At 48.5% G+C, this 13,510-nt stretch overlaps 2 protein-coding genes across 2 annotated transcripts; both read left to right on the forward strand.

Moving 5' to 3' along the window:
* Positions 1-552: 552 nt before the first annotated feature.
* On the forward strand, positions 553-1,674 carry LOC100275804 (uncharacterized). The gene has a single exon (NM_001149801.1). It carries the CDS (start codon positions 629-631, stop codon positions 1,475-1,477), a length of 849 nt encoding a protein of 282 aa, NP_001143273.1. The 5' UTR covers positions 553-628; the 3' UTR covers positions 1,478-1,674.
* A 192-nt stretch (positions 1,675-1,866) lies between these two features.
* Positions 1,867-2,896, forward strand: LOC103654609 (uncharacterized). Its single transcript, XM_008681456.2, has 2 exons — positions 1,867-2,459; positions 2,530-2,896. The coding sequence occupies exon 1, from the start codon at positions 2,115-2,117 to the stop codon at positions 2,415-2,417; it is 303 nt and encodes a 100-aa protein (XP_008679678.1). The 5' UTR covers positions 1,867-2,114; the 3' UTR covers positions 2,418-2,459; positions 2,530-2,896.
* Positions 2,897-13,510: the final 10,614 nt, after the last annotated feature.

The raw sequence follows: 13,510 nt of genomic DNA on the forward strand, positions 1-13,510 counted from the left end.
CGACGACACAACTTACCTACCTTTTCTATTAAAGTTAGTTTTTAAATTCAAACCACAAAAACCCGAATATTTGTGGACGGAGGCGCTGGGCCTATGGTCCGCTCGAGCCGCCCCGTTGGAGCGAGAGTGTCGATATCGTGCTGTAGTAAGATTATATTTAGCAGAGTCACTATATTACTCCCTATCTCACTCTTTATTTTAAAGTATATTATGCAAACAGTACAATCTACAATGCAAAACAGTAATTTGTACCGTAGATAGGCTAAGGTTAAAAAAAACTCACCCACCGTATATATATTCGTGTGACAGTGATACCGTGACTGATCAGCGGCACTCCGCACTCGTGCAGGCTGCACAACTCTACTCGAGATTTGCAAGTTCTGCTAAACTTCTTTTAGGTGGCACGTCATGCTCGTAGCTTGCTTGTTGCTGGTGGCCACAGGCAAGCGTGCTATTGAAGTGCAAGCAAAGACACACTCCTCGCATGGCTGTTGGCTACATATATTTCCCCAAAGAGCTTTTGTTGTTTGTAGTTGGCTCCATATATTTTCCCTTACAAGCTTGAGATGTTTTGAGTCCGGATGAACTGATCCTTGTTTCAAAGTTGTAGTCTGCCCGCTCCGGCGCCATGGCTGCGGCCTCCGACCGTGGTGAGGTCGACACTGCACGGCCCTTCCGGTCCGTCAAGGAGGCCGTAGCCGTGTTCGGACACCGCATACTTGTCGGCAACAACCATTCCAGTCACAGCAGCACTGCGGCCGCCGCCATTGCCAGCCCAAGCGCTAGTGCCAATGCCACTGGCGTTGCTGCCACCCCGAGTGCCAAGCATGAAGCAAGCAGTAGCAGCAGCACCATGACCTTCTCTCCCACACCAATGGCCGAGAGCGAGGCGGAGATTATACCTGCCACTGTGCCCTTGTACTCGGCGCCATCCTCGCCGCCATCTCTCGCGTCGTCACCTTCGCCGGTCAAGCCGTGCAGCGGTCACCGCGGCGACGAGTCAGCCGGTGGTCTGGTGATCGTGCGCTCAATCCAGAAGCTGGAGGCCGACGTGGCCGCGACGAGGAAGGAGCTGGCGCAGCTCGGGAAGCGGGGGAACGAGATGGAGAAGGCGCTCGTCAGCCTCAGCGCGCAGCTCCACCGGGGCCTCTCGAAGCTCGCGGAGATGGAGGCCGACAGGGCGGCGGGACGCGGCCGCAGCATCGCGTGCGACACCGACGTGGCGTCGTTCTCGCTCCGGAGCGAGCAGTGGGGCGACAGGCTCGCCGCGAGCGAGTACCTGCCGTCCTTCTCCCACGCGCTGAGCCTCGGCGAGATGGACGACGTGGAGCTCATGGGCGGCCAGAGGAGGAAGGCGCAGAAGGTCAAGCCCATCGTGCCGCTTATCGGCGACATCCTCTTCTCCAGGAGGAAGAGCACCAAGGAGAAGGGTGATGACGGCTCCTACAGTGGTGATCTCTACGGCGTGCTAGGCTAGGCTGATGGTCAGCGCTAAATTCTGTGTGCAGTGTGCTCATCTGTGTATCAAGCATGGCAGCTTGCATTGTTTTTTTTTTCTTGTTTTGCTTGGCTGTTTTCTCTATTCTTCTGCTGTTATTGCTTGCGTGGCTTGTGCAGGGGAGTTGCATTTGTGTAAATGTACAAACATGTTGATATAACCTCAGGTCATGAATGGAACAGAGTGCGTGTGATGGCAGCAAAGCTCACTGAATCTGACAGACACGCTGCCAGTTTTAAGACGTTACGCTTGATGCAATGGAATGGAACGCACAAAGCTGATTCTGTCCATTTTTCGGCATGCCATTAGATATCAGTGGCCTATTATAGGGCGTCCAAAACTAACTCTGTCCAGAATTCGCTCTGCGCCTCTCCCTCCGTTCTTGGCCATTTTGCCGCCCTGCGACCGAGAGCTAACTAGCCATCGTCCAAGATTCACAAAAAGGCGAGAAACAAACAGATCAGAACTTTTTGGCACGTTTTTGTTTGTTTCATTACATCCACGAACAAGGGCAGAAGGGGGCGACCGGCCGGTTGGTGCCATTGTCATGCATGTCTCCTCGCCGCTTCTGACGCGTGCGTAGCCAGCGTTCAGGTGCCGTGCTGATCCGCCGACGATGCCGGGCAACCACCAGGAGGGCCAAGGGCCGCCGGGCGCCAGCGTGTGCTTGTGGCTGGTGACGGTGCTGCTCCTCCTCTCCCTGCTCGGCGGCGGCGCGTGCCTCGCGGCCTACATCCTGCTGCCGCCGCACGAGGCGCCGGCCTGGCTCGCCGCCGTCGGCCTGGCGCTCGTCGCGCTTCCGTGGGCGTTTTGGATCGTCACGTGCGCGTACCGGTGCGCCAAGGTGCGGGCCAACGAGAGCAGAACGATGGCCGTGGCGCCGGCCTCTGGCAGCATGTGCTCCCGCTCCGGCTCATGAGCAATCACTGCAAGACGCCTTGGCGTGCAGACCAAATTTCAGGTTAATTATCACATGATCTTTGCTTTCGAGCCATTGGTTAAGAAGTTAAGATCATATGCTTGTTTTGCAGTATTTTAGGATTGCTGAAGACGCAGAACGACATGAGGAACTGAAGGAATTAAATCTGTTCGTAGCTCAATCTACATATTGATGTCGAGTGGAGGATGCCAAAACTCTGGTGCTACAATGCCCTGTTTTCCAAAGTAGCGAATGTATATATTTTCCTGATGAGATCCTAGCCAACATTTCTTTCCCTGTACAGTTCTTGTCAATGTTTTAAGAGTTTGAAGTTGAGCCGAACGTCTTGACTCTTGAGTGGGAAGGAGATTGTGTTCAGAAAACTGTACAAATACCTTTTAGCTTGCTGGGTTGCAAACTGTTGCAGTTGGAAGGCCTTGATCTTTAAACTATCCGAAGCAGTATCATTTAAGGGATAATTGTGCCAGTGCCCCTATTTTGAAATGTATCTGTAGATTTATCCTCTGCTTTTTAGACTTTGCGTGTTTATTCCTATTTTTTTAAACGAATCTGTTGTATACCCCTACTTCGTAGTTGTATTCAATAGTGTTAAGTTTTGATAAAAAGACAATTATACCCTTTCACTGTTTGAATAAAATTTAACTATATTTCAAATATATTGTCATGGACCTTCGGTCCATGACGATAGTTGTCTTCTCCGGCGAGGTTATACCCCTCTGTCGCAGGATTAATTCTAGGGTAGCAGCCCTAGGCGCTTGAGAGTCATTGTAAGAGAGAGATTGGTTTGATAATATGTTCCTTATTCCTTTGTCTCCTGCGTACAGGCCTATATATAGGCCACCGGTTGACCAACTAGGCAACCACTAATTAGGCAAGTGACTAATTGGAATTATCTCCCCTACAATTTAGGTCTATCAATTTAGCCACCAAATCAGTCACTTTCCTTTGCCATGCCTTCCTTGCGCGCGCTTTCCTTTGCCATGTCTTCCTTGCGCGCGCTGCCACTACAGGAAACGCCTAAATTTTCGTGGGCCGGACTATTTTCGTCGGCCGGCCACCACCGAGGCCGACGAAAATATCCTGGCGTATTTTCGTCGGCCACAACCGGCCGACGAAAATAAATGGTATTTTCGTCGGTTTTAGCAAGGCCGACGAAAATAGTTTAGTTTCGTCGGTACCGACGAAAATACCCGCCTATTTTCGTCGAACTTATTTTCGGCGGCTATTTTCGTCGGCCTACCGACGAAAATTATCTATTTTCGTCGGTTTAGGCTTATTTTCGTGGGTTTTTGGCCCACGAAAATTTAGGCGTTTCCTGTAGTGTGCTGCCAGTGCCCCCTGCGGCGTCTTGCTTTTGGCGCACATAGGTGCGGCCCCACATGAGTGACCACTCCCTATATGCCCATGACATCTCCCCTCTCTTGAGGACCAGCTCGTCCTCGAGCTGCCATAGACTTACCTGACACGACTTAAGGTTAAGCCTTTTACATCTCGGCTTACCTTTATTATTTAAGACGAAAATACAAAGTAATTGTGGAACTAAAATATAAATTTGAACTGCAGCTATGTCCTCCTGGATCCCAAGGAAAGAGCTGAACTGCGGCCTTCATGTTGGATGAAAGGTGGAGGAGGAACCAGCCCGTTCTTATGTTGGGTCTGTCCAGCACCAAGGCAGGTGTCCGAATGAAGGAGACGACCCTCTTTGGCCGTACAGGGGGGCTGCATACCCAGATCTTGTCTTCTGCAGGGGGTTCAAAAAGTATAGACGAGACCTGGTGGTTGGGCACGCAGGCTGCGAGTTGGTGCAGCGATGAGCTGATCAGCAAGTGCAGCTTCCGCATCGCCCGCCTAACAAGGAAGCCGCGCACTGTGGCTTGCAGGCGCATCATAGCCTGCTCATGTGATGACGACCATGGGGTGGCCCTGGAGGCCATAGCAAGGTGCTTCTCCCCACGAAGGGACTGTACCTGGCGGCGTGCCAGGAACCCTCGCGCTGCCGTCTGAAGCCACACCGCTGCTTGGAGTTCCTTCTCTGTCTTCTCCTTGTAGCGGTGGAACATCACAACGAACGGATCCCACTGCTCTACGAAACGACCAAAACTCTCTTCGAGCCGAGTGAATGCATCTGGAGTTGGAGAGGGCGGGTGGGAGGGCGTTGTGGCGGCTGATGGCGCGGCGGCTTGTAGTGGTGAGGGATGGGCGGCTGGTGGTGGTGAGGATAACCTGGAGCTGATACCAGGTGTCATGGACCTTCGGTCCATGACGATAGCTGTCTTCTCCGGCGAGGTTATACCCCTCTTCCGCAGGCTTGATTCTAGGGTAGCAGCCCTAGGCGCTTGAGAGTCATTGCAAGAGAGAGAGATTGGTTTGATAATATGTTCCTTATTCCTTTGTCTCCTGCGTACAGGCCTATATATAGGCCACCGGTTGACCAACTAGGCAACCACTAATTAGGCAAGTGACTAATTGGAATTATCTCCCCTACAATTTAGGTCTATCAATTTAGCCACCAAATCAGTCACTTTCCTTTGCCATGCCTTCCTTGCGCGCGCTTTCCTTTGCCATGCCTTCCTTGCGAGCGCTGCTGCCAGCGCTCGTGCCTTCCTTGCGCGCTGCTGCCAGCGCCCTCTGCGACCTCTTGCTTTTGGCGCGCATAGGTGCGGCCCCACATGAGTGACCGCTCCCTATGATGCCCATGACATATATAACAGATATAACAAAAATTCAACCTATTTCCGCAACAATTCAGATTATTTTGACAACAGTTCAAATTATTTTGTAATAATTTGAATTATTTAAAAAAATTAAAAATTTAGCAGAAATTTAACAATATTTTTAATATACTAACATAACACCCATATCAGATTAAGCATAATAATTGGATATTATGTACTCTATATAATAGGGGATGACACGCAAAGTCTAAAAAATAGGTATGAATTTGCAGTTACACCCTAAAATAGGGACACAAGCACAATTTGTTCCTTGTTTTTTCATAAAAATCTATTACCGTTCGGTACAACTATCGGAGCAGGGGATATAACAGTTTCGTTTTGAAAAAAATAGGGGCAAACACGTGAAATCTCCAGCAACTTATCTATACCTTACTCATATTCAAACTCCACTCTACGAACAATGTAACGTACAATGCAAAATAGTGTTTTGGATGACCATACAATGAATTAGGGTGAAAACGGGTCGAGTATACCCGTCGGGTATCGGATACGGATAGTGCAAATACCCGTTTTTTCGGATACAAATTCAGGTATTTTTATATTCGGGTTGGATACGGATAATACCCGGATACTGCAGCTTCGAATTCGGGTAGATACGGAGCGAGGACTACCCGGATATTTGGGTCGGATACGGCCATATGGGTACCCGAAATTCGGGTAACGTTTTTTCTTTTTCTGCATAATATAGTTATAAAATCATGACTTTTACATATGAATTTGAATGGAGATAAAGGTTATATGAAAATTGTAGAGCTCGAACAGATCTATAACTTTGTAGTACATCATTTTTTGTTTAAACACATATTTAGACCAAAAACGTTGAAATAATGTCCAAATTTATATCAAATTAATATATTTTATCATTTTTATGTGGGGGGCTTAAGGTTATCTCCATGTGAGAACTTAAGCTTATCTTTTTATAGACTATTTATTAGTATTGATAACTTATTAGGAATTTTTGGTCGATACTACAATATTTTATCGATTTAATTGTATTTTGGTGATTTTCTACGACAAGAAATTAATAATACATAAATAGCCTAAAAAATCGTGAAATTTTACAGAGGCACAACATATGTCTATATATAACCATAAAAATGTTTGGATCATAAGATCTATAAGATGCCCGTGTTCCTTCCATTTCACTTTCATTTATTTATATGAGTTACATGTGAAATCACTGTATGTATCCAAGTTTCAACATAATCAGTCCTTTACTTTATCATTTTCATATGAGGACTTGAATTATCTTCGTATAAAATATTTATTAGTTTTTGTAACTTATTTGCAATTTTGAGTGAACCTACAGTATTTTATGAATTTTTAATATTGTGGTATTGTTTCTACAATGTTCTTGTGATTAGTAACTTTGAATTGCATGATGTCAATTTTATCGGTTTCCTTTCCTACATTTGATCTATATCATATACATGATTATGTATTGCTTAATTTATGTGTTTGTTGGATGATTCGACAATTAATATAATCGGGACGAACTACCCGACAACTATCCGGTACCTACCAGAGTAGTATCCGTTATCCGTTTCTTACCCGCCTGAATTATTATCCGGTCTCGTCCTGTATCCGTCCCGAATCTTAACTACCCGTATCCGGTCACGTATCCGAGAGAAATACATTAAGATAGAATACAGGATGACCCTATATTCGGTTGTAAGATAGAATACAGGATGACCCTGTATTCGGCTGTATTTGTCTCGATTTCATCCCTACTTAAGCATGGATTACCTCGTCCGTAGTAATTTCCACTCATACAAGACAAACATACAAGATAACTTACTGACCTGGCTTGTTGCAGGCTCGACATACAAGCATTCACATCACTTGCTATGTTGCAGGCTCGACATACTATGTTGGGACTCTATTGAATGACGCTTTTCTTCTGTAAAAAGAACACTTTTCTAATAGACTGCAGGAACAATTGTGTTGGGCATGCTTTCTAAGGAGAAGCACTGTACAACAATAAATTATATAAAAAGTATAAACAACCACCCTCCCAAAGGAACAACAATAACCCAACCCACTTCTGGCAAAACCACCAAAGCATGGGTAGGCAAAGCACCATGTATGCGGCATGACACAAGCAAATCGATTAGGGCAGGGAATGGTTTTGCATGGCCAGGCGCAGAACTTGGTTTTGGCTAAGATTTTGTTCGGTTATTCTTATTACATGTGGATTGAAAAAAGTTATAAAAGATTTGACTTATTTGACATTTAAACTCATCCAATCACACCTAATCAACAAGAATTGAGAGCCAAACGAACAAGCCCATTCCAATCCCTAAGGACTGATTTGGTGATTATGGATCCCGAGGGGATCTATGGGGAGGAATCCCCTTCCAATTCAATTTTGAATAGCAAGAGGATTTTTTCCCCTGGTGATCCCCAATCACCAAATCAGCCCTAAAGTGGGCCATGAACCCAACCCCGCCAATTTAGTTTTTCCAATAGTTCAACAACAAAATTATTATCCATTGTTGTTTAATTCACAATTCTATGAAGTTCGTCACCCTATATATTTCTATGGTCATGCTCTGCAAGTAGCCTAATGGGCAGAGGTATAGGGTGGTCCCAGCGGGTCACGTACCACCCTATCCCAAAGCACATTAAATCATAAACATAGGGTGTAGGTATTATATATAAAAAAAATATTACTCATACGTACCTTTTTAGCATCTTCGTTTTATATAACATCTTTGTTTTATTTCTTTGAATCCGCATCCACGGTGGCAGCACAACGCATCAGGGAGCTAGGCGCATGGGTCTGCAGCCGCCATCTGGTTATAGATAAAGCACGCGTGGTGGCCCAACAAGGAGCTCGAGCACAACTACGGACTCGACCGCGCTCCGGGCTCAGTATTGTCCTGATTGCTCAGTATTGTCGTGATTGGTTATCTGCATACGCACCTGCAGGTTGTCGTGATTGGTTATCTGCATACGCACCTGCAGGTTGTCGTGATTGGTTATCTGCATACGCACCTGCAGGCTTGTCTGAGCTTGGCTCGCGGGAGACACAATTTTCCCACGTTTCTGCGCGTGCAGGCAGAGAGCGCTCGCTCGTGTGCTGCTATCCAAACATGTGCTTACCCGAAGTCAACACACACCGCGTCTGGCTGTCAGCATTCATCGAACCAAACACATTGTATGAGACGCTGCACGCCCGTTGGTCGCTGCCCGTGTCGAGTCCCTCGGGTACGGATCGTTTTAGGGTTTCACCTCTATAAATATCTTTGTAAACCGCAGGAGATATCTATCTCAATTGTAAATCTCCTGTGATCTGTAACCACCCGAAAATAGTGAGAAGTTGCTGGCCGGCGCCCGTGGTTTTTTCCCCTTCGCTTTAGAGGGGTTTTCCACGTTAAATCCGTGTCTTCTCTGTGATTGATCCTCTTTATGTCGCATTCATTTATAACAAGTGGTATCAGAGCCAGGTTGATTGGTGATCGGTGTGCTAGGGTTTCCTGCCGGCGCACGGATGTCGACGACAATGAAGTACGCTCTTCCGCTACTGGATCTCGACACGCGTTTCTCGCTGTGGCAGGTGAAGATGCGGGCGATTCTCTTGCAATCTGATCGCGACCTGGATGATGCCCTAGATGGATTTGGCAACAAGGATGCCAGGACGTGGACTGATGAGGAGAGGCGCAAGGATCGTGTAACGCCCTGAATTTGGGGGTAGAATTTTTTTCTTCTTTTCTCTCACCAAATTCAGGCGTTACCCTTTTCTTTTCTCGTTCCCTCGCTAAACCTTGATCTTTTCCAAAGTTATAGCGGAGTTCGGCTTGGAATTCCCGTGTAAAGAAAAAAAACCCCAAATTACTTTATGTTGTTTGATGCACCATGCCGAACTATGCATTCTTTGATTGCTTAGAGATGTAAGTGCATTCATCTAGAAAGATCGGATTTCGAAAAGGAGAAAAACCTTTTCTTTCTTTTTCTTTTTCTTTCTCTCTCTCCTCTTTTTTCTCTCTCCCGCGCCGTGGGCCGCCCCGGCCGGCCCAGCCGCCCCCTCCCTTCCCCCCCAATTCCCCCAATCCCTCTCCCTCCCTCTCATTCTCTCTCTTCCCCACCCCAGCCGCCGCCCCCTGCCCTAGCCGCCGCCCCTGCTCGTCGCCGGTTCGGCCGCCCGCCCCCGTCCCCGGTGAGGTCCCCCTCCCCCTCTCCTCCCTCCCCCATCTCCCCTCCCCTTCCCCCTACCCGGCTCGGCCCCGCCGCTCGGCCGCCCCTGCGCCCCGGTCCGGCCGCCCGCCGCCCAGCTCGGCCGCCCCATGGCCGGCTCGGCCGCCGCCGCCCCTGCGCGCCCTGCCCCGCCCCTGGCCGGCTCGGCCGCCCCTGCGCGCCAGCTCGGCTGCCCCCTGGCTGGCTCGGCCGCCCCTGCGCCCCCTGCCCCTGCGCCCCCGCCGGTTCGGCCGTCCCCCGCCAGCTCGGCCGCCCGCCGCCGGCTTGGCCGCCCCCGCCCCTGCCCCAGGTCGGTTCAACCGCCCCCTGGCCGGTTCAACCGCCCCCCCTTTTTTTATTTTTTTATTTTATTTTACTTTATTTTCTTTCATTACTGTTATTTATTTTATTTTAGGCAGGTTAATCATTGTTCATATTATTGAAATAGGAAACTTAATTTAGAATTCCGTTACACTAGTTAATTCATATAATTAATTGTTTATCCAGTCCAATGTTGATCAACTAAAAATGACTAGGTTTCCATTAGTGCATATAACTAAATTCTTTTGTTAGAACCAATTGTAACTAATCATTAGTGCATAAGCTTTAACCCCCCGCGAGACCTTTTCCCGTTTCTTTCTAACCATAATGAATGCGATATCGAATGTCATACTTGATGCATATTCACTTTATTTGTTCCCTTGTATGATGTACTGTTTGTTTCCCAATTTGAATGGATGAATGTATGTATGCTTGCAATCGCATAGAGAACGATTCGGTCGAAGAGCCCGAGGAACTCGCAGGAGAAGCCCCTGAGCAGCAGTCGGTTGGTGGAGGCAAGTGTCCCTTGACCTATCTCTGTCCTATTCATTCTTTAATTCACCTCCCGCTTTACACATTTATGCCTAAGGATTGACTAGCTTTGTTATCCATGTCCTTGTTTACCTATCTGGGTTGGATTATTATTGTTTAGCTTTATGCTATTGCTCAAACTCTAATCAATGAACATGATGAGATTATCTATGATACGCTGTTTTCCCCTTTCTTATGATGATGTTATACTTGTGGTCTTCAAGGGGGCTCGAGCGGTTTCTCGAGTGCCTCTCCGTAAGGACCTGTTCTATGGATGACCGCCCGGGAAAACAGTGCAACCATGAGGGTGGAATGGGATGCCCTTAGCTGAATAATTAGAGGATCCGGGGTGTAGTTCACTTAGCCGTCGTGCCGTCAATGGGGCTCGGTGTATGCGGCTCGCTCTGCCAAGTTTGGGTTCGCCCCTTGGGGAGGAGTGCGGTGCATTTAGGAAACCTAACGGGTGGCTACAGCCCCGGGGAATCTTTGTAAAGGCTACGTAGTGATGCCCTGCTAGGCCACCTAGGTAGTGGTCAATGGGGAGTAGCTCTCTCCGGGCAGAAAGGGAATCACGGCTTGTGGGTAAAGTGCACAACCTCTGCAGAGTGTTTGAAAACTGATATATCAGCCGTGCTCACGGTTATGAGCGGCCAAGGGAGCTCCAGTGATTAGTGGTACTTGATCAGAGATACTTTGGCATAGGTGGTTATGAGATCGATGATTCTGGTTATGACTATGGTGCTGGTAAGTGGTATTCTTTCCGTTTGGAAAGGGTACATCGGGTTAATAACTTGGGTCAATGCTAAAACTTGGCTTTCTACTAGTAAGTAATAATCTGACCAACTAAAAGCAACTGCTTGACTCATCCCCACATAAAGCTAGTCCACTACAGCCAAACAGGATACTTGCTGAGTATGTTGATGTGTACTCACCCTTGCTCTACACACCAAACCCCCCCATCCCCAGGTTGTCAGCATTGCAACCACTGCTCAGGCGAAGATGAAGCTGTGGAAGGAGACTTCCAGGAGTTCCAAGACTACGACGAGTTCTAGGTGTGGGTTAGCGGCAACCCCCAGTCGGCTGCCTGTGAAGGCCGCAGTTATCTACGTTTCTTTTCCGCACTTTGATTTATTGTAAGGACTATATGGACGTCTCAGACGTATGATGTAATCGACTATTATTTCCCTTTTAATACTATTTTGAGCACTGTGTGATGATGTCCATGTTATGTAACTGCTGTGTACGTGAATAACTGATCCTGGCACGTACATGGTTCGCATTCGGTTTGCCTTCTAAAACCGGGTGTGACATAAGTGGTATCAAAGCCGTGCTGACTGTAGGACCGCTAACCTAGAGTAGAATGGTCGTTCTAAGGACTATAGACCTCTGTCCCTGCCTTGACTTTGATATCCCTTCAAAAGTTGGTCCTACCGACCAAACCTATGTTCTACTATATAATATACCTTGCTGAAAATTATGTTTTATTCTAATCCTTCATTTACTCATGATTCATTATTTGCTGGTCATATTAATTCTGTTCTCACCCTTTTGCTTGCGATGTCTTTTGTAGATGGCTCGACTTAGACACACTGCACGAAAGTCAGTCATCCCCTTCTTACCCTCCCGCCTTGCTGAGCGTCCGCTTCGCCGTCCCGTGGCCGGACAGTCCAGCCACTTGGAGAGACTGCACCACCGCCTGCATGAGGAGCAGGAACGTCGACGACAGGAGCAGCAGAGCTCTTCCTTCTCGCTCCAACAGGAGATAGAGTCCGTGAGGAGCTGCTCCCCTGTGCTTCCTCTGGAGGCGCCCCCTGCACCACCACTGGGCGCCCCAGCTTCTGGAGTAGCTGCTGGAGGAGACCCAGACGACGGAGATGGCGACGACAGCTCGAGCCACGACACCGACTTCTCTGCTAACCCTGAGCCGGAAGGATGGGTTGCTCGACCCATCACTCGCGACGCTGCTCGCGGGTGTCACTTCCACGATGCGCTCGACACCCTGCTACGTCGGGCATTTAACCGGCATACTTGGTCCATCGAGTATCGCTGTGTGGTCTACCAGCACAGTCGCGGGGTCTACCCGGACCGCTGGGAGGCAACCTGCTTGGTGCGCTGCCCGGAGAACAGTCTCCAGGGTGCGGAGGCCTGCTCAGAGCACTATTCTATCTCTGAGCGGGACTCAGCTAAGGCAGCCATGCAAGATGCTGCACGGCGTGCGCTTTCGCACTACTGCTCGGTTTTCGGTGGGGCAGCTGACGGTCTTGACCTGAAGTATTACCCCCGCCGTCCATCTGGCAGCACAGGAGGCGTGATTGTCTCACCTGTTGGTGAGGGCAATCCTAGGTTGAGCAGCACAGTCAACCTAGCCGTCGTGCTAAACACGGAGCTGGACCATGCATTAGACGAGCTGAGTAGGGCTCGTGCTGAGATCGCCCTGCTGCGGGCTGAGCGCGCGGAACGTCGTCACCTGGATGGTGGTTCCCCCGCTCCCGTCGGGACTCAGCACCCGTACCGCTCACCTCAGCGTGGACACCAGTCTTATGGCAATCCCGACTGCAAGACCAATATAGATCTAGAACCATAGCTCGTTAGAGTTGGATCTTGTAATTAATACGAAATATATACATAGAAGCTACAGTCTTAGCGTTAGTCTCGCTTTTAGTTAGTCTTAGTTAGACAGGGTAGTTTGCTATATCCTGTGCATTTATGTTTGTCATGATGAACTATGTTTGGTTTGGATCTTTGTAATGACTGTCACCAGAGTGTGGGTATCCCCTGCATTTTGGTTTACCTATTATGTTAATGGAGTTAGTTATATAGTTGGGAAACCTTTTATTCCACTTTCCTCTTTATCTGAGAAGCTGTGTGGTCTGTGTTGGAGATCAGTGAAGATGCTCACCTGTTCAGTGCTGTTGAAGAATTCCATACTCTTTTCTTATGCTGCAAGATTTGCCAGATCAGTTCTGATGTGTGGTTGCATTCTGCAGATGTCAGAGAACAGGCGCAGAGGAGGAAGGCGTGCTCAGCAGGAGCGAGCCGCTCAACAGGAAGAGATGCCCCAGCAACAGCACCTGCCGCCCCCGCCCCCGATGTCCATCGAGCAGATGTTTCTGATGCAGACTCAGGCAGTTCAAGCCATCGGTCAGACTTTGGCCGCCATTCAGCAGCAGCAGCAACAACAGCAGCAGGCCCCACCTCAACCTCAGCCTCAGATGCCTCAGATGCCCAGAGACAAGCGTGCTGAATTCATGAGAGGTCATCCACCAACGTTTGCTCACTCTTCTGACCCCATGGATGCTGAAGACTGGC

This window comes from Zea mays, chromosome 4, assembly GCF_902167145.1.
Source record: "Zea mays cultivar B73 chromosome 4, Zm-B73-REFERENCE-NAM-5.0, whole genome shotgun sequence".
NCBI classification, from domain to species: Eukaryota; Viridiplantae; Streptophyta; class Magnoliopsida; order Poales; family Poaceae; genus Zea; species Zea mays.